The sequence below is a fragment of the Castanea sativa genome, chromosome 9, assembly GCF_040712315.1.
Source record: "Castanea sativa cultivar Marrone di Chiusa Pesio chromosome 9, ASM4071231v1".
Classification (NCBI taxonomy): Eukaryota; Viridiplantae; Streptophyta; class Magnoliopsida; order Fagales; family Fagaceae; genus Castanea; species Castanea sativa.
This window is the reverse complement of record NC_134021.1, coordinates 45,475,426-45,500,572: the sequence shown is the minus strand read 5'-3', so window position 1 is coordinate 45,500,572 and position 25,147 is coordinate 45,475,426. Positions and strand designations below refer to the sequence as shown.

At 35.7% G+C, this 25,147-nt stretch overlaps 1 protein-coding gene across 2 annotated transcripts; it reads left to right on the top strand.

The window, feature by feature from the left end:
* The first annotated feature begins 1,699 nt into the window (after nt 1-1,699).
* LOC142611303 (uncharacterized) lies at nt 1,700-23,734 on the top strand. Of its 2 annotated transcripts, XM_075783409.1 has the most exons (18): nt 1,701-2,319; nt 2,396-2,942; nt 3,298-3,549; nt 6,815-6,906; nt 7,740-7,947; nt 8,512-8,693; nt 8,818-9,045; nt 10,029-10,213; nt 12,118-12,211; nt 12,332-12,388; nt 12,484-12,618; nt 17,874-17,942; nt 19,998-20,108; nt 20,243-20,404; nt 20,488-20,616; nt 20,733-20,834; nt 22,576-22,667; nt 22,763-23,734. In XM_075783409.1, the coding sequence occupies exons 1-18, from the start codon at nt 1,813-1,815 to the stop codon at nt 23,145-23,147; spliced, it is 3,537 nt and encodes a 1,178-aa protein (XP_075639524.1). In that variant the 5' UTR covers nt 1,701-1,812; the 3' UTR covers nt 23,148-23,734. The 2 variants fall into 2 exon arrangements, with proteins under 2 accessions (XP_075639526.1, XP_075639524.1); XM_075783411.1 differs by lacking the exon at nt 20,488-20,616 and having other exon boundaries at nt 1,700-2,319; nt 20,243-20,440.
* Nucleotides 23,735-25,147: the final 1,413 nt, after the last annotated feature.

Genomic DNA, 25,147 nt, shown 5'->3' with positions numbered 1-25,147 from the left:
TGTGTTTGTAAGGAATTTGGGAAAGCAACTAATTTTGGCGTTTTAGGGTTATTATTAACACAAAATTTTGTTATAGATACGATTATTAAGACAGCGTTTAGATTTTATGTGTCTTTGGGTTTTTCATAAAGCAGCTAAGCTAAAGTTAAGGCTATATGGTACTGTTAACGATACTGCATGAATGGTAGCTTGAATTCTCTCTTTATTGCTGGGTTTCTTTTCATTTGCTCTTATTTGTTATGAATAATGACTCAGAATTTGTTACTTTTTGTATTAATATGGTACTTTTCGCACCATTAATAGGTTTTGAGAGTTCGGTTTAGTTTCCATTTAGTAGCTACACCCAGTTTAAATGCTCCCTTAAATATCACCATGTTAGCATTAAGTAAAAGATAGACAATGCATTAGTACTTAGTACTTATGATTGCTATTGCTTTTTTTTTTTGTTTGTTTTTTTTTTGTTTTTTTCGGTGCTAGGTTGTGGGCATTGTGGCATGCTTTGGCAATTTGATGTTAAAGCTCCATTTGGATAGCTTATCTCACGTCCACGTTTTGCGTTTGTTTGTTTTTTTTTTTTTTAGACTAGCGCATGGTGCACTGTTCATGTTCATGTGACATGAATAGTGCACCAAGGCATATGAACAATAAATGCAGAGTGAACAGTAATTTTAAATTTTTTTTTTTTATTTTCAGTAAAATAAGTGGTATTTAAACGCACACTAAATAAGACTTTAGTTGATGGTGGCTATGCTAGAATGATTTGGTTCCAAGAAGATTGAAGCCAAAAATCTGTAATGGTGTGGTTGGGTTACAGTTGATATATATCAAAAATTTTTTTTGGCTTGTCGGTGCTAAGTTGTGGCCTGCTTTAGTAACTTGATGTTAAATAAGGCTTTGGTTGATGGTGGTTATGCCGGAAAGATTTGGTTCCAAGAAGACTGAAGCCAAAAATTTGTAATGGTGTGGTCGGGCTATAGTTGATAAGTATCAATAGAGAGAGCGTGTAGTAGCTGTAGCTGATTTCCTGTTTTTTTGGGGTGGGGTGGAGGCGTTTGCTTTTGTTCAAATGTATATTATTTTGTTTGAATTCAATTTGTTTAATTGTCAAAGCCTAAACTTGGGGCATGTGTTAGTAGACTGTAATAGCACTATAATGTAATAATTATTTCTATGATTTTAGTTATTATTTAATTTGACAAAATAGTTGTAATTATAATTCCTTCGTAGGCGTAATAATTTTTAAAATTAATATATTTCTAAATAAACAAACTTCTCATATACACTAACAATTATAAAAAAAAAAAACTTATATTTCTTTCAAATACAAAAATATTATTTAAAAAAAGATATAATGATATGAATAAGATATATCTAAAAATAAATCTTAAGTTTATCTAATGTTGCAATTCACAATCAAACTTATAAATATGTTTAATTATTTCATTACAACATATTTTATTCATAGTAATAAAGATTACTATTCCTTATCGTAACCCTCAACTCATTTCTTAAATAAACAAACATTATTTTTTTTTTCCTCAATTTGTGTCGACTTGTAAATAAGGAAGATAAAATATTGGACTAGTGGGCCTATTCCCAGCAAAGCCCAAAACTTTAACACCCACCCCTAAAACCTGATCATAGCGAGTCGGACCTAACCCGAGAACACAAACCGAAAACTTTTAAACCCCTAAACCCTTAAAAACAGTTAAACCCTGTCTCTTCCAAAATCACAACCAAACCAGACAGCATAGCAGAGCAGATATCACTTCCAAATTCAAATCCAAAAACCAAACCAAAAGCAAAACCACCATGCCAGAACCAGAAGAACAAGCGGAGGAGCTTTTGAAAGATGGCTCCGACATCTGCCAACAGCTCATGGACCGTTACGCCAGGTCCTCCGCCCCGCAGCACCGCCACCTCCTCGCAACGGCCGCCGCCATGCGTTCCATCCTCGCCTCCGAGTCTCTCCCCCTCACCCCGCCCGCCTACTTCGCCGCTGCCATCGACACCGCCGCTTCCAATTCCGACACGCTTGACTCCACCGCCGCCGCCGCGCTGTTGTCATTTCTGTCCGTCGTGCTTCCGCAGGTGCCGGCGCAGGAAATTAGCGCCGAGAAGGCGGGCGAAGCGGTGTCCGTGCTGGTCAATTTGGTTGGGAAGGAGAGAGGGAGCGATGGAGGCTTGGCCGTCGCCACTGTGAAGGCTGTGGTCAAGTGTTTAGGAATTTTGTTAGGGTTTTGTGACTTGGAGAATTGGGATTCTCTCAAATTAGGGTTCCAAACTCTCCTTGATTTCTCAATCGATCGCCGTCCCAAGGTAATGCTTGATTCTTTATTCATATTGAGTTTATGAGTTTGTTAAAATTTAAACAGTGAGTATATGATTGGTTCAGGTTAGGAGATGTGCTCAAGATTGTCTTGTGAAGGCTTTTAAGTCTTTTAAGAGCTCGGGTGTAAACAAGGCCGCGAGCAAGTTGGTACTGTCTATGCTCAAAAACAACATGCCTTTGGCAGTTAAATTATGTAGTTTGAAGGCTGTAGATGGGTCCAAAGATGATACATTGTTGAAACCCGAACATTTGGAGGTTCTTTATATGCTTAGTGTAGTGAAGATTAGTGTTCCGAGTCTTTCTACAAAAGTTAGTTCAAAAGTAATCTCAGAAATAGTGAAGCTTCTGAATTCCAAGTTCTCGGTGCTTACAAGACATGTTTTTCAAGTTATTGAAGTGTTTTTTGAAACATCGAGAGTTGAAGTTACTGTTCCAGAGACACAGAAAATTGTAGATTTGCTTGTGTCGTATGTGTCTTCGGGAGATAAGAACCCTGTGGACACTGATATTTCTGCAGCAACATTGTTAAAACGTGCTTTGGATATACTTCATGATGGAGAATCAAGCTTGTGGATTAGGAATCTTCCTCTAGTTTGTGGCTGTTTAGCAGGTATGTTTCTAGTTGTGTATTGGATTTTAACATTATTAATGATGCAACTATGCCTTTAGCATTGAAACATTTGATGTAGCTTCTTTTGCTGTCTCATCTCATGTTGTTAATTGTAATTTATCTTTTTTTTGGTAAGTAGTAACTTCATTAAAGGAGAATTTTCAAAGGGTTACAGAAAAGTCCTCCTAGAAATTACAATACAAAGTTTAATAGAGCAATGGAATTTAAAAAAGAAGCTGTTTGTGATTGTCACGTTTCACATCATTATCATCTTCCCCCCTTCCCCTCTCTATCCTTTTTGTTAATTCGGTATATATTATACATCTTCTGATTCATGTTGCCAATGGTGATTTAGGTCTTCTAAGTTCAGAGGCTAGCGTTGCATCATTGGCTTCAAGTATTTTGAAAGAGTTGCTCAGCCATCTTGCGGATTATAAAACTCTCTTGACTGATAAAGATAAACCATCTGATGATGAAGGTCAGGAGAGCATGGAAGCAAGTGCAATAAAATCAGTTTGTCTTATCTTTGAGAATGCCCTTGCCACTTATAGTGGAATTCCAGATGAGCATATTTTGGGGGTCATAACTGTTTTGTTTCTCAATCTTGGTATGTTATGTTGTTGATATCTACCTTCTGCAGATTAATCTTTATATTTATTTATAATTATTGTTACTTCTAAAAATTTCACTTGCTTGAATCAACTTATTTATTTGTCTATTTATCAAACAAACTTATTTGATTTGTCTCATTGTCTTTTAGCAGTAGATTGTAAAAAGGAGAATTAAGGCATGTTAAAATTCTCTTAATCGACCACTTTTGTTCAGATAAGGTCGTTAAAGTAATCACTGAATTATTACCTATAAAAAAAGAAAAGAAAAAGTAATTACTGAATTATTACTTGCACACTTTGGGCATTCAATATCAGTTAATAATCTACTTGCACCGGACACTTTTTATCGAGGTTTTACGTAACTTAAGGTGTTTGTTCATCATCTATTGGCATGGCTTGAATTGTTTGACGAAACAAAGTTCATGCTCAGCAATTTTAGCATCACTTTGCCAAACCTTCTATCCTATAGGGGTTATATGTTCAATTTGGATTGTGGGGGATATTTGGAGACTAGCATAGTGAGGGCATAGAATATAGTAAGTTAACACGCGTTTGAAAGGAATTTGCAAACTAGTATCTTGAGTTTTAGAAACTCGAGTTTTATATAAAACTCGAGGCTTAAAGGCTCACTTCCTACTTGCTAAGTTGGACACTCTTATGCCACATAGATCTCAAGTCTTAAAGACTCGACTTATGCTGGTGCTGCCCCACCTGCTTCAATTTCGTTTCCATGTTCTTCATCATCATCATCATCTCTCAGCAACAATCAAAAGCGCTCTCTAAAATCAATCCCCAACAAGTTATTGCCTTTTGCTGACGGAGCTGGGATCGGACGTGGTGTCAGTAACGGAGGCTAGAGTGGAGGAGCAGGAGGAGATGGGAATGATTTTGGTAATGATTCTTCCAAGTCTTCTGGGGGATTTGGGCTTTTGGGTTTGTTTTTGAATCGATGTAGATCGAGGGTTGTTGCAGATCCACAATTTGCTTTTAAGGTTCCAATGGAAGAGTTGGTGAGTGTCACTATTGAATGCGCTCACTTGGGCTCTTCACATGGGGATTAGTAGTAATTTCAGGTACCAGACTTTGAATGGGATTGGGTTCTTGTTGGCTAAGGGGTTGCCTCCGCTTGCATTTAAGTCTTAAAGAAAAGGAATATCAGATGGTTTGAGATCCACTGAAAGAACAGGGGAAGAGGACGAAGAAGACGAAGACGAAGAGCTGATCTGAAAAGAAAATGGTGGAACTCAAGTTTCTAAGACTCGAGTTCTACGTGGAATTTTTCCACATCAAATGGCACCGCTTGCGTCTCGAGTTTTAAAAACTCGAGTTCTACCATTGATCTCGAGTGTTAAAAACTCGAGATGCTAGTTTTCCAGTTTGTTTTGCAACATGACAACTAACGATATTCTTAGAAAATTAATGCTAAATGGAAAGAAAATTCCTGGACTGTGCTTACCGTTTGTACACTTTGCCTTGTTGCATTCTTCGTTGTTGACTATATTATGCTTATGCTAGGACTACTTTCTAGTAATCAATTTGAGGGTAGGACTGCGATATCTCCATATTCTTGGTTCAGTTGCTAATTTACCCTTCTTTTTATTTTCATAAGTTAAGTTGCCCCTTAGTTTTATTGAATATAAATTTCAAATGTCTGATATTTACTGTCTGTATGGTTGGATCTTAAGACTGACCCCAAATCCACTTCAACATTCACTACTTGAGAATAGCCAAAGTACATTTATAAGCTTTTAATTGGACATTGTTAAGTTGTAGTTTGCGTGAAGATTATTCAAGTGGGAACAGGCTACTTTGCCTTCTTTTGCTTTGGGATCAGATCTTTTAGCTTTTTTAGACAGCTTGAATGTTGGTTGACTTTATTCGCTGGGCTCAGATCTTTTACCCTTTAAAGAGTCCTTTTGTATACTTCCTGTGTACTTGGGCCTCGCCCTTTTTATCAACGAATCCTTTCTTTTCTTAATCAAAAAAATGAAAATGAAAGAACTTTCCTAACTTACCATGTACTTTATTTGAAAAGTCAATGCTTCTTTTCCACGTGCTTTATTTTAATTTTGATTATGAAGGGTATCTTTAGAAACTGATAAATTGTTATTTATAAAGACAATTCATTAAATAATATTCATTTAGGAGTTGGATTTTCTAAGGTGGACAAACAACATAGGACAGAGAGAGTAGTATGAAATCACAATATATCTGTAATTTTTGAATTTGTAAACTCCTTATTTTGAAACTTTGACATTATTATTGAACATAAAGAGGTTTTAGGTGCAAGGAAGTCAATATCGTATTGGTACCTATCGTACCGGGGAAATATACCTTACCGGTCATTAAATTGATACCGGTACTCCTCCAAAAGGTAGCGGAAAAAAATACCGGCTTGTACCGGCCTATTTCGGCTATAGTGGCCTGTACCAGTCCATACTGGCTGGTATTAGCATTTCGGCTAGTACAATAAAAAAATTAAATAAATGAAAAAATTATTAAAAATATTTTATTTAATCTAATATATTGGTTAATGTACTTAAGCTAATATGTAGACTAATAAAATATGTGGATTTTAAATTTTATGTTGATAAACATCAAAATTAATAAATTCATACTTACATAAATAATAAATATATATATATATATATTTATGTATAGAAATATATAAATAGCAGTAAATCCGAAATGGTATATCGGTATCAACAGGTACCGTAATATTTCATTCCCTTGGCCAAACCGAAACAGCCTCCGGTATGAAATTGACTCCCTTGCATAGGTGATAATTTAATAGTAGAAGTTTGAACCTTGTTGCATTAATATAGAGGCTTGCAACAAGATACAAAAAAAACTTCAATTACAAATTCAAGAGGGTATTAGAAATAGCCTATGAGGAATAATTTCCAAACTGGGTTATTTTCCTTTATCAATGAGTTCCAGTTATTCATTTGCATAGTACATTTATAATATGGAATCATTGTGAAGAGCATAACCATATATTTAGGTACTCTTTAGATATAATACCTTTATTTTTTGTATTTTGTTTTATCTTTTGGAATTTCTTTTAATTTTATTGAAACCCCTTTATTGTGAAAGTCACAGTACTCCATAAATGAGCTTCCAGGTAGTGTATATGTTGATTTATGCACCTGTATGCATGTTGTACTTCAAGTTCAGTATGTTACTGCCATTTGTGAGCAACACTGATATTTTTAGTAAAATACTGCAATTTCTGCTCATATTATGTACTTTTGGTTGTAGGAGAAATCTCATATGTCTTTATGAAGAGTATAGTGCTTAAACTTGCGGACTTGATGATCCTTGCCAATGGGGGCACATCCAACACTGACCATGTAAGTTGATGGAAATTCATTTTAACTAATCCCATGTTGGTAAGCCTTTGGTTTGAATGAATATGTAAATATAAAGTCTTTTTGGTCTTGTTGTCAAGAAATTATTATTTACATTGAGAAGACTGCTAATGTGGTTCTCCCTAACCAATGAGATGATGTCATCTATGTAAATGTATGTGTAAGCTTCCTAATCAGCACAAGGAATAAAAAATAAAAATTACCAGATGATGTCATATTTGCATAAATAACGGCATTTTATTGGTTAGGAGGTCAGAGAGGACCACGTTAGCAGTCCTCCTAGTGGTCCTAATAATTTCTCCTTGTTGTCACCTACATCAAGCTCTAATTTTGGTGACTAGCAATTTGCCAATTCCATTTTAGTGTTTTGGCCTTGCACTGAATCATATATTATCATTAGTACTAGTGGAAAGGCCTTTTTGATGAAGTTTGGATTTAGATGAAAATTGGTGGTGGTTGGCAATATTGGACTCTATGATGTTCTTTGCTTGTGCATCAACTTGGGAATAATTTTGGATTTTGCATACTTAATCGGGAGACTTTTGGTTCTTATTACAGAGTTTCTAAATCTTACCTTATTATTGAATTTTATATGGTTATCAGCTCAAGCAATTCAACAGATCTTGTATTACCACTCTATAATCTGGATCCATAAAGTTCCTCACGAATGTGATAAGTCATGTCAATTTATTTCTGCACTTTTGCTTTGAATTTTCTTCATGGTAGAGGTACAAGTTTTGTGGGTAGTAGCAAATATGTTATTTTCAATTGACTTCTATTGATATTGGTTAATATCTTTTTTGATGATAATGCAGCTTCGGAAATGTATTGGGTCTGCCGTAATTGCTATGGGACCAGAGCGGATACTTACACTTTTACCTATCTCCTTACATGCGGACTTGACTTGTTTGAACATTTGGTTGATACCTATTTTAAAAGATTATGTTGTTGAAGCATCACTAGGGTACTATATTGAGAATGTTGTGCCCCTTGCTAAATCATTTGAGCAGGCTAGTCGTAAAGGTATTTCGTCAAAAAATACAGGGAATTCTTATCCTTTATTTCAATTTTTTTTTTCACAATCCTCTCTCTCATTGCTTCATTGAAATCAGAGTATGAGTTGTCAGTGTGAGTCTTTGTGCATGTTGTATGTGCTATCACTTCCAATATCTATCCATTCTAACACCTTTTATCAAATAGGCTCCTCTTCCTTTTGGATATAAAGGTAAATGATGAAACATACCTGATCTCCATCCTTACTTTGTCTTGAACTGCAGACCTTGTGTGCGGGATTCCTTTAAAAGTCATTTAATATACTGAGTTACAAGTTACAACTCATTTATCCAGGATGTGTTAACTATATTGGGCATTTTTATATTCAGTTTTTAACCTTGGTTATTTTTGTTGTAAAATTAAATTTCTTAGTAATTATGAAAGTTTGCGGAGAGGATTGAGACTTTCTGTTGCCATATCATTCCTCTTATTCACACTAGTCTTTCAATGTTTTCTATTTGCTGTATATGATGGTATATAGTGAACCATTTCAAGAATTTACATGTGGATTTTCTTCTTTCTCTTGTCTTCCAGTTAAAAAGTTAGCAATCAGTCAAGATCTTCAGGCTCATGCCCATGACCTGTGGGGACTGCTACCTAGTTTTTGTTGCCATCCTACTGATACTTACCAAAATGTTGGAGCTTTGGCTAAAATATTAATTACTTTTCTAAAGGAGGACTCCTTTATGCATAAAAATATTGCTGTTGCCTTACAGGTGCTCTCTCCTTCATATGTAAAGCCAGGGTGTTTTTCTTTCAATTTTTTTTAATGTTCATTTTTGGTTGTGTCCTTAATTATTCATTTCTGTATGCTTTTTTTTTTTTTGGCTTTTTGCACAGGTTCTTGTTTATCAGAACAAGAATGTTCTTAGCCCTAAAACAGAATCTGCAGAACCCAATTCCTCTGCAGAAAAAGATTGTGTGTTACAGTTCAGAAATGTACCCACTTACTCAAAGAAGATTGCAACGAAAAACATCAAGGCCTTGACATCATGTTCCACAGAGTTGCTCCAGGCTCTAACAAACTTATTTGTTGATTCACTTCCTGAGAAGCGTTCGTATCTAAAGGTTCTCCATTTGTCACTCACTGAACTAATATTTAGAAATTTGATATATCTTCTCTTGCTCTCCATACCTGTAATTACAGGATAAGCATAATAGTAGTCCATAAATTACTCTGTTTTTCTCCACTGTGGTTATAGAAAGGTGGTCTATTTGTAGCCATTTGCAATTCCATACACAAATTTTGTACAAATTTAATTCCCTTTCTAATATTTATACCTTATTTTCTTCGCCTTTTTGGGTATGCATTATTTAACCTTTTTTTTAGGTAATAGAAAAAGAACTGACATGTATCTTAGAGTCCAAGCCACCATTGTCAACCTCAATACTCTTGGTTTTGGGCAGGTCTCATGGTTCAATGATGGTCAATGTGAGCCGATATTATACCAACACTGACCTTCCTACATGATGGTCTCTTTATGCTAACACATGCCAAGCCAACCTGTGGGCTTTTGGAGAAGCTAAACTTGTTACTCTAGGGTATTGGAGCTTAATAACATGCCATAGTTTTGGAACAACTACAGATTAACAACTCCGTGATTGACTGAAAATTAAGTGCAAATGTGTAAATGTGATTTTGTTTTGAATATGTACATTAGATTAGTGATTGAGAAATTTCCATGGCTGCAATATATATATATATATATATGTATATATATATATATATGTATGTATGTATGTATGTATGTATGTATGTGTATTCATTCTAATATTGATTCTATTCAGCTGAGAGTTATTTTGAAGGGACACAAATAAGTTTCTTGATTGAGAATGTTGCATTAATCTTTTCTTAAATAAAATTATATGTAGAGTATTTTTTTGTGTGTCATTTTTTAAAGAATTTTAATCTTCTTTTTATGGTTTGAGATTGGTTTATTGCTTGTTTAGTTCTGATATTCTCTTGGTCTATATTTTCTTTTGCAGTATGAATTATTAGCCAATTTCTAAATAATAATATGATTAAATATTTTTTGTTCTCATTTTCTCAGGATGCCATTGGATGCCTGGCTTCTATTACTGATTCTTCTATAACCAAAATGATTCTCATGTCATTATTGGAGAGGTTTCAGTTCGTAGATGGTGAGGGTGAATTTGAAAAGTTGGAGAGTGATAACCAAGCAATGATTGATAAAGAACAAGGCAATCTAAGCAGTACAGAGAAAGAGAATCAGAGGTAAATGTGAGTGACATTGTTTTTTGGATGAGTGAGCTTTGGCCCCAAGGGTGGTGGCAGAGCTGGTAACGTGAGTGTATGCATCATATAATTTGGGTAATTGGCCATCTGCCAAGGGTTTTAGGTTTAATAATATATTTTAGCAGTACTTATAAATATATGAATATATATATATATATATATTAATTTTAGCAGTAATACAATAATCTAAATGTAGTGTTCTGTCTGCTGTCATTTACTGCCACCACTATTATTATTTTTGAAGGAAGTCTGTGTGAGTATTTTATTTCATGGAATGGAGAAAAAACTTCGGCTTAATATCCGAGAACTTGTTTGAAAGTCGTGTAAAGCAAAGGGACTTAAGGGTCTATGGTTATTTGACCAAATAGGATTGTCCATTTCCTCACTTAAGAGGAGTAGAATTAAGCTGAGCCAAAATGGTTTTCCCTGAGACAGCATTTTCAACCAAATAGGGTTGTCCTGTTTTGTAGCCATGTGATAATCCTACTTGAGATTTCTGTATAAATGATTGTTTGATGATGAAGAACTTGTCTTTGTGGTCAACTGATAAAGGTGGAACACGGGAATTTTGTTTGTTTGTTATTTATGGCTTTGTATTGTATTTCTTATTGGCCTTTACCAATATATCTTACTTCAACAAGATAAAAGCAACTGAATTGTATGAATTTTTGCTGCTATTAATTGGATGTTCATTACTTTGTTTTCCTGGCAAAGTATTTGGTTTTTATTTTTGATAACAAATAGAATTTTTTTAGGAGCTTTACTTTAAATTAACTACATAATGATTTCTTTGGTTTTGCACTCCATACTTCTTTTAGAGTCATTTGGTAGCTTGTTTGTTTCTTAGCTTTACCGTCTTTTAAAAGTTCATCTTGTGATGATCAACACTAAATATTTTGGCAGTAATTTTCTATTAACTTTCTGTTAACAAAATATTATTTAGGAGCTTTTTTGTAGGTAGGGAAAAGGATTTGTGTTTAGGTATTGCCCTCTTAAGTTAAAATCTGTTAACTTTAGTTCTTGAACTTGTTGTATTTGTTTCTTGTTTAGAGTGTTCACCATCTTGAACACGATGTTCAATTTTTTCGATATAAGTCTTATTACCTAGAAAAAAAAGGTATTGCCCTCTTAAATGTCTTCTGAACGAGTTTGATTGCAATATTCTGTTCTTGGTACATGTCTGTCAAATTGCTACAGTAACCAAAATTTGCAATTATTTCAAAACCTCCATCTTGATGGCAAACTTACATCTATTGATAATGTATCCATAGTTGATGCAAATGGGTTACCTATGGCATTATTTGCTGGCATCAGCATTTTCCTGGTGCAATCATTATGTAGTCCGATATATGGTTTTTAATGATGCTTTTTTTTCATAAAATTTTACCATATGGGCTGCACCGTTATATTTTATAACGTGAAGTCTAATAAGTGGTTGTGTTAGATGACGTGAAGTCTACAGGAATGACAATGGTAGAAAGTTAAGAGAATTCTTTATTGTTTTCTAGTCATAAAATATTTTGATGATATCTGCCCTCGTTGCAGCTTGTATGCAGTCATTCAATTATTAGACCATAAAACATTTTGTATAAGTTTTTCTGAATGTGTTGGATCATTTTATTCTAAATTTTTTTCCCTCCTGCTCCAAAACCACCTTTTCTTGTTGACTATCAGTACTATCTAGCACTTAAGCCTATGCAAAATATGTAAATAAAGTATAGCTTGTTTGTATTTGTATTGGTAGGAATTTATTGTTAGATACTTTGTAGTCAATGAAGTGCCATTGTATATCAGGTAAAAAAAAACCTTCCCCCATTTTCTGGTCATATGGTCATAAAATAGATTGATGATATAGTGTTTAGTTAATGTTGTTATTCTTTCAGGTGTGTGATAATGGAGCTAGCATCTTCTTTTGTTGAAGGAGCCAAGGAGGATCTTATTGATCTAATCTATAAATTTATTACACACACTTTTGAGGTATATTGTTGGCACTCTTTATCCACATGAGTAACATGACATGCTTTTTATTAATGCCAATTCTGTTCTCCTTTCACTAATGGATTTAGGCTGACACCATTTGTGAACCTTTGGTTTTAGGTAACTAATGAGTCTGGTCATTGTGAAGCATACCACACCCTGAGCAGAATTCTGGAGGTCTGAATTGGCATCTCCCAACTCTTAAATATGTTATTTTTGGAGCTTGTTATCATTATGAACTTGATTCTCATTTATGTTATGGAATGGGACAGGAACATGCTTGGTTTTCTTCTTCCCGATTTGTTGAGCTGATTGATTTGTTACTTGGTCTTAAGTCTCCTGTCGATATTGCCTCTCTTAGGAGTCGCTTTGCTAGTCTCCACATATTAATGATTCATGCATTGAAGGTAAAAAATTCTCTCTTTAAGGTAATGATAAACTTATTTAGTTTTTATAATGGTGGAAATTGTGCAGTTGGTCCTCAATAGTAGTAGGCGGTGTTTTTATTTTTCTAATTAGAAAGATGTTTGTTCACTTCACTAAATATTGGTGCATAATATAGCCTTAAGTTTGGAGAACTGCCTGGGCGCGCTTTCTATCTTTGATTTCCTCTTGTTCTTTCTCTTTCCTCTGTTTTGATCTCATTTTTTACTTTTCTACCTGCTAATTGTTTAATTTTATTTTAATATATTTTTCTCTAAGTTATTTTCTGCTGTCCCAGTTAGTGATTCTTAAACTAATGCAGCATGCCCTGTAGATCTGGTTTTGAATTTTTTAGCACTTCTCTATGAATGTCTCATGTAATTACTCAAAATGATAACAGAAGCCGTATCTTTTTCTACAAGTTAAGATGAAAGCGTATTGGTTGGTAGGAAGCAAAGGTCTTTGAGTGCCCTCTATCAATTAAGATTAGCTATCAGAGCATGCAACACATGCAACCATATTAACCAATTCTTGTTATTGTCAAAGTAAATAAATAAATAGGGACACATACACACTTACAGAAAAAATAACAAGAATACCAATAAAAATGTGAAGCCCTCCAAAATGTGGACAAATTTGCTCCTATTTTGTCTTATCTAACATCCAAATACGTTTTTGCTTGATGGCCTGGGTAGATTAGATGCTATCATTACATAACAGCCCCTTCCTCCTATGCTCTTTTTATCAATTGTCTGTGCAGTTCCAAAACATTGATGGTTATTGACTGCAATAGCTGAAAGCGTTTCTCTAGTTTTTTGTTTTATACATGTGGGTTTATAAAGTCATCTTATCACGTATGAGATAGTTGAAAATATTATTTCAGTTTCTGCTAACCACCATGAAATTTTATATCCCAACTATGACTGACTTCACAATGCATTTCATCATTCAGCTTTTGCTGAATAAGCTATGATGCCAAAATGACCAATGCTTGTTTTGGCTTGCTGTAGTTCCTTCCACTTGAATTGTATAGCTCATTGGCTACACTTTACCAGACAATCTCAGATGGCTTTTGTGTCTTGTGTCCATTTTCCTGTTGGGTGATTGATGCAAGGAGCAGGAAGAAAATTTTGTTTTGTTTAAGTTTAGAAGCCAATTATTTTTTTACTATTGGTCCATATGATTTTATTTTAGGTCTTATTATTTAATTGATTAGAGTCAAGGTTATTTTTGTAATTCAATAATTGGGCTTTGACCCAAGTCAATTAAGATTGGGGTTTTTTCTGTTCAAAGATTTGGATTTGTCATTGTAGTCTATATGATTAGAGTCAAGGTTATTTTTGTAATTCAATAATTTGGCTTTGACCCAAGTCAATTAAGATTGGGGTTTTTTTCTGTTCAAAGATTTGGATTTGTCATTGTAGTCTATATAAGCATGTTATTAAATTCCTATGGAGACAAGTTTATGATTGACTTATAAAAAAAAAACAAGTTTATGATGAATCAAAACTTAGTTGGAATTTTTCTAATAGTCTGGTGTTGACTCTAGCGAACCCTAAGTTTGGAATCCTAAGTTCTCTATGGAAGGGGACAATTTTATAAAAATTTGTACAAGGAGACTGAGGGGTGGAGGCCTTTTGTGGAGGGTTTGGATTTTGATTGTATTGGGGATATGGAGAGGGTTTGGCTTGAAAGGAAGTTTGAGAGGGAGGAGATTCTTCAAGTTGTTAGAGATATGGAAGGGGACAAAGCTCCAGGTCCGGAGGGGTTTACTATGGCGTTTTATCATCATTGTTGGAGAATAGTGGAGAAAGAAGTCCTTGCGGTCTTTGATGAGTTTTTTCAACATTGTAAGTTTGAAAAATCCCTTAATGCTACCTTCCTTGCTTTAATTCCTAAAAAGCATGACGCCTCTAATATTAGAGATTTCTGCCCTATTAGCTTGGTGGGGAGTGTGTACAAAATCTTGGCTAAGGTTTTGGCAAATCGGTTGAGAGTGGTTTTAGATCAGTTGATCTCTGAGAATCAGAATGACTTTGTGGGTGGGAGACAAATCCTTGACCCGGTTCTTATTGCGAATGAGTGTGTGAATAGCCGAGGGAAGAGTAGGGTTCCTGGAGTCATTTGTAAACTTGATATTGAGAAAGCCTACAATCATGTGAATTGGGAGGCTTTGCTGTACTTGTTGAACAGAATGGGCTTTGGGGCAAAGTGGTGTAAGTGGATCCATACTTGTATATCCACAGTTCAGTTCTCTGTTTTGATTAATGGGTCTCCAGCTGATTTCTTTGGTAGCTCAAGGGGTTTAAGACAAGGAGATCCGCTATCTCCTATGTTGTTTTTGATCATGATGGAGGTGTTTAGTAGGATGTTGAGAAGAGTGGAGGGAGCTGGTTTGATCCGTGGTTTTAAAGTCGAGGGTAGGAGGGGTGGTGGGGAATGTGTTTCTCATATTTTGTTTGCAGACGATACTATCCTATTTTGTGATGCAGATGTGGAGCAAATTCTGCATATTCGATTGTTGTTACTTTGTTTTCAGGCGGTAACAGGTTTGAAGGTAAATGTGCATAAAAGTGAAATGGTTCCAATAGGGGAGGTTGTTGATGTGCATATCCTGACTGATATTTTGGGCTGCAGAGTTGGATCTTTGCCTATGTCTTATCTTGGCATGCCGTTGGGGGCTTCTCATTATTCCCCTTCTATTTGGAATCCTATTTTGGAAAAATTTGAGCGGAAATTAGCTGGGTGGAAGACCTTGTACTTGTCTAAGGGGGGTCGATTGATGTTACTCAAGAGTACGTTATCTAGTCTTCCTACTTATTTTCTATCGTTATTCACCATTCCTACTCATTTGGCTAATAAAATTGAAAAGTTGCAAAGGGACTTTCTTTGGGGTGGTAACAAGTCTCATCTAGTAGGTTGGGATAAAGAAACTTACTGCCTTCAATAAGGCCTTACTGGGAAAATGGTTGTGGCGGTTTGGAAAGGAGGAGGATCGGTCATGGAGAAGGGTGGTAGCTTCAAAATTTGGGGAAGATTGGGGGGGTTGAACCTTAAAGCTGGGTAGGGGAGTTCATGGGTGTGGTTTGTGGAGATGTATTCGCATGGGATGGGAGGATTTCAGCAAAAATTGTCAGTTTGTTGTTGGTTTGGGGAACAAAGTGAGGTTTTGGCAAGATGGGTGGTATGGGGATTAACCCTTTCAATTGGCCTTCCCTAGGTTGTATGGTATTGCCATTGATAAGGAGATTTCTGTTGAAGCTTCTTTGTCTAGGCAGGGGGCGGAGGAGAGAAGAATTTGGGATGTTTGTTTTATTAGAGAATTTGAGGATTGGGAGATGGATGAAGGGCTGCATTTCCTTCGTTTATTGGGAGCTAATACTCCTCCGAGGGATGTTGGAGATCGGATGAGATGGAAGTTAAAGCCTAATGGGGAATTTGACATCCGGTCGTTCTATAATAAATTAAGAGTTTGTCCCTCAATTGTCTTTCCTTGGAAAGTTATTTGGAGAGTAAAGGCCCCTAGGCGAGTTTCTTTCTTTGTTTGGTGTGCAGCTTGGAATAAGATCTTAACGGGTGATAACTTGAGATTGAGGAGATTGGATTTTGTGGATTGGTGCATTATGTGACGCCAATGTGGAGAGATGGTAGACCGCTTACTTCTTCATTGTGAGATGGCTTATCGGTTATGGAGTTTTGTCTTTAGAATTTTTGGCTTGTCTTGGGTTATTTCTAGATTGATCCCAGAGTTGCTTTTTGGTTGGTGGAATTGGTTGGGGAAGCACTCGTCTCAGATTTAGAATTTAGTTCCATTGGGCATCCTATGGTGTGTTTGGAAGGAGCGAAATCGGCGGACTTTTGAGGATTTGGATAGCACCGGTTATCAGTTGCTTGCTTCTTTTAGTGGGACTCTTTTTGATTGGTCTATGGCTTGGGGACTCACGACTAGTGACTCTCTCCTTTCTTTTTTTAGCTCCCTTTCTCTTTTGTAGTTTTTCTGTTTTCTTCTTGTTTTTTCTAGGTTTGCTCTATGTTCTTGATGCATAGAGTAGCCTTTCGTATATATATATATATATTTCTCTTTTTCTTATAAAAAAAAAGATTCCTATGTTTAATTTTATTTTTATATTATTAAATTGCTTGAGAAATTTTTACTTCATCAGTTTTGGTACCAGCTCTTGTTGTTTTGCACTTGTGGTATGTGGCCTATGTTCAATTATCATGCTATTCCACTTGCAATTCAGACATTTTTTGAGAGAGTTTCAACCTATGGCGTTCGCTCTTGATAATAGCTCTTTATCATCAGACCAAGACACCAATCAATTTTTAGTGTAGGCGGGGATTGAATCCCAGATTTCTTATATAACCATTAGAGACTTGCAATTCAGACCTTGACACCTGTGCTGGTGTTCTTGTTTCAAAGGATCTTCCACAAACATTTTATGCTGAATGAGGCTGTGTTACATTCTCATAGTTCCGTTTTTTAATTTCTTTTCAAAATGAAGATCAACTACTTGAAATACAACCAGAAGTTATTGGCACAATTAGTTGTTTCTTTTTTTACTTTAGGATTGGTATTCTTTCAGGAGCACACTTTTTTTTAGGGTGGGGGGACTGCTAAATATCATGCACATAGGAATGGTTTATAGTTAATACATATTTAGATGAAATCAGTTGCTTTTGGCATTTTACTTCTTAGATATTGCGAACATATCTCCTCATTGTTTGATGTGGTGCCTTTGGAATGAAAGAAATAGTAGGTGCTTTGAAGATAATGAAAGTACCATGCCTGACCTCAAGTTATTTTTCTTTAGAACCTTATTGGATTGATTGCCAGCTTTGCAAAACCAATTCTTATCTTCAATTCTTGATTTATGTAATTTCTGTACTTGATCTGTTTACCCCTATACACTTCTTTGTACTTGAGTGTCTCTCTTTTGATATCAATAAATCTTATTACTTATAAAAAAAAAGATATTGCAAACATATGTCATGGACCAATGCTCTTAGTTTTTAATCATGGTCTAGGGTGTGTGTTTGGGGGGGGGGGGGGGTGGCTCATTCATAATTACATGCTTTGAACTCATTCGGCACATTACTTGTAGTTTAGTTGGTTCCCTACAAACATCTACACTTTTCTGCCTTATTCGTGAAGCAGCAACCTTTTCTATACAGTTTTAAAAAGGCAGTTCAATTTCTTTTGCTGAATTTTTGTTAAATCTTTGTATGCTCTGTGCAGATGAGGTTGGAGGAGGAGAACACAAAGGCTTTTCTTATTCTCAATGAGATTATACTCACATTAAAGGAGGTAAGAGCTATGATTTCCAGAAGTATGATGCTGTAAATGCTTTACCCCATTTTTGTTTAGCCCGTTGCCTCTCTCTCTCTCTCTCTCTCTCTCTAGCTTGTTAGTTTCTTAAGAGTACATCTTTGAAGCTCTGCCTGAATTTTAGACTTGACCTTGTAACTGCAAATGATGAGATCTTTATCCCATACGTGTCACTCAGTTCTATCCTTTAATTTTTTTAGGCCAAGAAGCTTGTAGCTTAAACCTCTTAATTAGACAATGGCTGTTCACTTCCATTAACCTACTATTGATGGATTGTGACATGATTCACAATAGGGTTGATAGTGGAAGGCTAGCTGCCTAGGTTGCACGGACACGCCATTTTTGGCGACGTGTCCGTGTTTGACAAGTGTCGGACACCGGAACCGGTACGATTCGCCGGACTCCGGTGTCTGAGCAGTGTCTTTTTTTTTTTTTTTTTCCTTCTCCGACATGGTGCCGACGCGGCTCCGACACATCCGACACGCTAGCAGTGAAAAAAAAAGAAAAAAAAGAAGAAAATCACAGATTTTGACAGATGGACTTACCAATACCGTTGATTTCATGATATACCCTAAAACAAAGTCTGAGAAGTGAGAACTCATTAGCCCGAAACCCACCTCTCAAGCTCTCACCCACCCTCCCTTTGACCTCTGCCTGTTGTGCCGCTGTCCTCTGTCCCTCGCCGGAGCCAGATCGGGCCGATCGGCGAGCTCCATAGATGTCGCTCCGTCCCTGTCCCTTCCAATCTCTCTCTCTCTCGGCGTGGACATCTCAGGTCCGACCTCTTGGCTTAAGCATCTCTCTGTTTTATTTTGTTTTTTTTGTTTTTTTTTTTTTCCCGGATATTTGTTGGCCATTTGGTTGGGTGAATGGGACGGGTTGCTTATTTAAGTATTTAACTTATAACGCTTTTTTTTTTTTTTTAATCCAACTCTCACGGTCACTGTGTGACCGTGAGAGTGGGATATATATTATATAATGTTGTTACATTAATATTATGTGCCATATAATGTAATGTTGTTACATTAATATTATGTGCCATATAATATAATGTTTTTTTTTTAATCTCACTCTCACGGTCACTTTTATGTTTCTAGTTTGATGTTGAATGTAGTCTATTTAAACTTTTGGTTTGTACTCTAAACATTATATGTATATTGTTGTATGACTTTGGGTGTTAATTTGCTTATTTGTAGTTCTTACATAATTTAAATTTTATACATAAACAAATTTTTTGTCTAAAAATATTAAAAAATATGCCTAAATATAAAATTTAATTAATTATTTAATTGCCGTGTCCATGCCGTGTCGTGTCCTTATTTTTCAAAAATTGCTGTATCGCCGTGTCCGTGCAACATAGCTAGCTGCCACTAAAGTAGCATTCGAGGTAGATATCTATCCACGTTAAGTCTTTTTCCGATAAATTGAATATTCATTTGAAGTCAATTATGATTTCCAGTTCGGGAGTCAATGCATCCATGAATAATGAGGATACTTGACTGTATGTACATTTAGTGGATCATCTGAAAGCATGGAGAGGCCCTTAAGAGCTCTACTGTCTTGCAACTTCTGGGAAACTAGGTTGTATAAGTTGGCAGTTGTATGCCAGTATTTCCTTCTCCCTTTTTAATAGTTTTATGTTTTCTTTATTTTCTTTGTATGTATGTTGTAGTGGGGGGCTGTGCTCTAATTCTATCTTTCCTTTTGATGAATTTACATTTCTGTTGTCAACTTTTTGAAGTAAGCTTAGTACTTGAGCCTTCTGAAGCTTCTTGTTTCAACATTACTTAAGTTCCATTGTGATCACACCTTTTTTATAACTCTTATCTGCTATTGAACCAGAGTTACCAATTCTGGGTTCAAGAGACAGCCAATGGTAATGACATCCTTTGTGGTGCCCCATGTTCGTCCAAACCCCACCTCCCCATCTAGCTACCTATAAGAAAGTTGCCAATTTTGCGATAAGAGAGATTTCTGCACTACTAATGTGTGTGTGTGTGTTTTTTTTTTTTTTTTTTTTTTTTAAATATGTAGGGAAACGAAGAATTCAGGAAAGCTGCTTATGATATTCTCCTTAAGATAAGTGCCAGCTTGAAAGACTCATCAGCTATTTCTGATGCACCTTATCACAAACTGATTGGCATGGTAAGTATAATAATGATTCTACTTCAACATCTGATTTAATACAGATGGTACTTTTTAATTACTTGATTATTGGATGAGTTACCGCTTCCCCAACTGCTTTCATCTTTAATATCTAATGATTTTACAATAATCAGATAATGGGCTATCTTTCTGGTTCATCTCCTCATATAAAGAGTGGGGCTGTGTCTGCCCTGTCAGTATTGGTTTATCAGGATGCAGATATCTGTCTTTCAATGCCTGATATTGTCCCCTCACTTTTATCTTTGCTGCATACCAAAGTGGTGGAAGTTATAAAAGTGAGTGTTCTCTTAGTTGCTCCTGATTCAGTGTTGGTACGATTTTGCTTTTGATGCTAATTAGTTGATTGCATATTTAACAGGCTGTTTTGGGCTTCGTGAAAGTACTAGTGTCATGCTTACAAGCCAAAGACCTACACAGGCTTCTGTCTGATGTTGTCTATGAAGTTTTACCATGGTCATCTGTCTCCAGACATCATTTTAGATCAAAGGCACTTGCAAATTTGACATTAAGCACTTAATTGCCTTATTTACATATATAAATGAAATTATATTGGTGTTGGTGTTGGAAATTTTCATACATATGCATGTGCATCATTATTCACAGGTCATTGTCATAATGGAGATAATAATACGGAAGTGTGGTTCTGCAGTAGTTGAGTCAGTTACTCCAGAGAAATATAAGAGTTTTCTGAAGACCGTTTTTGAGGTGATTCTTTCATTTCCCATTTAAGCTCATTTTTGAATATAGTTTATTAATTTTATTTTAATTTAAGAGAGGGACTTGATCATCCAATTGGTTGAGAACTCCTTTGAGCTGTTTAGGCCCTCAAGTTTGATCTTTTTATATACCATAATGCATTATATTCAAATAGTGTAATCTCTACTAAAAATCATTGGTGATGCATAGCTAGATCATAGGTTCCTCTCCATTGAGGCCTTGTTTTAAATGTCAAAGGACTGGCACAAGGCATTAATAAGCCACATGCTTATGTGGCTTCGCAATTATTTTATAATCTTGAGAAAAACATTAGCAATATAAAGTTGCAGCATGTCTTAAGATAGTTTTCTGAAGAGTAGCTGTACTTGTCAGTTGTCATGCACAATTAGCATGGTAGAAGCACATCCTGTGAGCTCAACTAGGTGGATGGCAAATACGGAGATGGGGGGATAGTTCAGTGGGATTAGAAGTCTGGAGGAGTTTGATAGACATTGTGCATGAAATAAACACAAGCTTGTATTTGAAACTAGGTATCTGGCTGTGTCTTTGTATGGTCCTGCACTTGTATTGCCTGGAACGCCTTATGCATTTGTAAGAGAATGCTAGGACGGGCCCAACCACAAGTGTCACAAACCAGAATGAAACCACCAACGCAGAAAGATTTTATTTCTTTTTAGGGGGGAGGGTAAGATATTCTGATTTTGTTATTAAAATGTTACATAGACCAGCTATTGGCTGTTGTTTGATTGTTTTCCTTGCATTCTTTTCTTATTTTACCCTTTTCCTATATTCTCTACTATCAATTTGGTCTCATAGTGTGTCCTCAGCCATTCATTAGATGAAGTCCTCTAGTTAAAGACACATAAAGACTTTCTTGCCCCCCTTAATGAATGAGTGTTATCAGTTTAAACATAGGGATCTAATGTACCTCCTGCAGCCGTTTTTCTTTTGATGGGAGTTCATTTGAAGTGTGTTTGATAAAGAAACATTTCATTTGGAATCCATTGGGTTGGCCTCATAAGGTTAGAGTTGTTTGAGTCTTGGTAAGGTAAGTTTGGGCGACATCGCAATATATATTTTTGGAGACTTGTGCCTCATTGCTTAATATGGTGTATTTGACGTGAGAGGAATGTTAGAAGCTTTGAGGGATGTGAACATTCTACGCTAGAGATTAAATCTTCTTTTTTTTTTCTTTGCATGCTCTCCTTGAATGGAGTGTGGCTTTGTCTCATTCTTCTTGTTTTTCCCCTCCTGTATTACTTGATTGTTGTAATTTTGGTTCTTGATATGTGCCCCTATAGTACATCCTCAATGTAATCGGGTTGGCTTTTTTTATTAATAATATCTTCCATCATATATATATATATATATATATATATATGATGCAAGATAATTTGGATGGCTGTTTCTCATTGCTTGATGTGGCGCATTTTGTGGGAGAGAAACAACTAGTGCTTTGAGGATTCATAAAGGACAGTGGCTGATCTTAAACTTTTTTTATTTAGAATGCTGACTGATTGGATGTCCATCGTTGGAAGCCACTCCATTTTTTTCAATCTATGATATGATGAATGTTTGTAACTTATGTACTTGATTGTTATGATCCCCTGCTGTGTACGTTGTGTATACTTGGGTGATTCTTTTTTATGATTTGAATAAATTTTACATTACTTATAAAAAAAAACATATATGATGGAAGCTTATGTTGTCCTCATGTATCTTATTGCAGAACCGCCATGGCAAAACGAGTTCCAAAGAATCTGATGCTGTTGATACAGAAATGATGCTTGCAGATTCATCTATGAAGGCTTCTGGATCCATGTACAACTGATCAAATTTTTTATGCTGCTCTGTTCTTTTGATAAATCGTGCTCTATTCTTTCTTTCCATCTCTTATTTTGCTTTATTGTTTTTAGGCTGGAGAAGAGGAAACACAAAGCAATGAGTTCTATACCTGAGGAGAATGGTTCAGTAGAACAAAGGAAAAGAAAGAGAGACAAGAAAAACAATGCCTATGCCTCCATCCCTAGCTCAAATGAGCATCACTTGTCATCTGGTAGTGGTGGTGGTTTAAGAGCAGTTCAAAGTGCTAGGCATTCTCATAATGCAAAATCAATGAAGGGTCGGTCAGAAGGAAGACAAAAGAAGAGCAAGAGGAATCACGACCAAATTATGACAAATCATGAAAAGAGAAAGGAGCCAACTAACACAAGCAAGAAAGGTGAAGCCACTCATATACCTAATGCTTCCAAATTAAGCAAACACAAGGTTGGGAGGAAAAGACAGAAGATTAATAAATGAGTAACGATGTGCACTAAGTCTGAATAGCAATTGCTTCCTTGAAGCATGAGAAGAAGTTGGCACTCTCCTTGTACTGCCCTACTGAAGATGTTCATGTAGGATGAGAGCAAGCTTCTCACATTTTCATCGGGGAGTTATTTCCTCTGGAATTGCAGAGATCAAGGAATCTATGAGATGTGTTGGTCTAGTTTAAAGAGTGAGAATTCTGGAATCTCTCTAAAGATTGGATTCTGGCTTTATTCACTCGGAGGGTGCTGAGCAGTGCAAAAAGTCACCAGTTTTGGTCCAGCTTAATACTTACTAGTGGGTGTTGCCATGGTTGGCTACAAGTCTGAAGCCGCTGAACTGTTCAGCCATGTGACTTGAGGGCATTTATATACATATTTTGTTTTGTTTTTTTTTTTGATGGGATACATATTTTGTTTATTAGTCTTAAAAAGCGCAATTCTTTTTTTATTTGTAATATTTTATTTTTGGCTACAATATACTCCAAATCATTCTTACTATTTGTTATCAAAATTATCCAAACAGAGAAATATGTTATTTTGTTGAGTAATTTTTAATGACATCAATCTCATTAGTGTTAATTGAATGAAGTACTTTGTCTTTTAGGACTATCGTGAACCTGTCATCAATGGGCTATTTTTACTTGACTCATAGTCACAATAGTTGGGGTATAGTAGGTTGTTGATTAGTTAACGAGCCAGGCCGGGTTGGGTCTAAAGAAAAAATCTCAGCCTATGATCCTACTTAGGGGTGATACCCATTTTGTCTCTAGCAGGTAGGGTTGGAAATCTATTTAATTTTTTATTATTATTAAGGTTTTAAATGGTTATTTTTAAAGCTTTTAATAAATAAAAAATGTCCAACGGTTAAATTAAAGTTGTCACACTACTAGAAAATATATATTTACTAGACGAAGTTTATCACGATCACTTTAAATATCTTAATGGTTAGATGATTGCTTCTAAAAATTTCTCTATAATGTCTCAAGATTATTCTCCGATACTCCCCTCACTTATTTTTGTTATAAATGCTGAGTTATCGGGCTTGGCAGCAAGTTGGGCCAACATACCTGGCTAATGGGCTAACCTATTGGGCATAAAACTAACACATAGCTTGACCCATTGGGGTAGTGGGCTGTCCATGGGCCTCAACAACGGGTTGGGCTGCCCATTAGCCCGACGCACTGTTGAGCTATTGGGTCTGGCCGTGGGCAATGAGCCATTTGGTGACCATTTGGATGGTAAGAACTGATAGGTGACTATCCAAGTAGTGATGTTCATTAAAGATAAGATAATCAAGAGAGTGAGCTTCTTACATTTCACCAAGGCATTGTCTTCTTAGGAACTTTAGAGAAGAGATCAAGAAATTTGTGGATGTGTTCGTTGAGTATAAAGAGATTGGTTGAATTCTTGAATCTCTTTGAAGATGGACACATGCATTAATTTCGTCTTCTTTTTCTTTTACTTTTGGGATAGTTCATGTCTTTATTCACTTATTCAGGTAGAGGTGTTGAAAGGAGCAAACTGGATTGTTTTTATATGTTCCCTTTGAATATTTTATGTTCGAAAACTGGATTTACTTACGTAAAATACAATTGAGAGGTGATGTTATAAAGGAAAGACAATGTGCATTAGCCATAGACCATAGAAATTAATAAACATTTTGACTTAATGCTAGTATTAATTTTATGTACTTGATTTTGTGGCTGGAAAAGACCTAGGTATTTTGTATTGTTTTTATTTTTAATTTGTTAGAACTCTATTACTTCATTTTGGTTCTTGTTTTTTCTGTTGTTATGCTTTTTGTTTAGGTCTCTCTCCCTTGCAATGGCTTATTTTCCAGGGTTTATTATACGAAAATGAAAATGCAATGCTCCTATTTTTGTTTTCATTATCTATTTTGAACCTGTTTGAAATAATGCATAAAATAGGCGATTTAATTTATTCGTTGGAAGTTGTCTATTTTGAACCTGTTTGAAATAATGCATAAAGTAG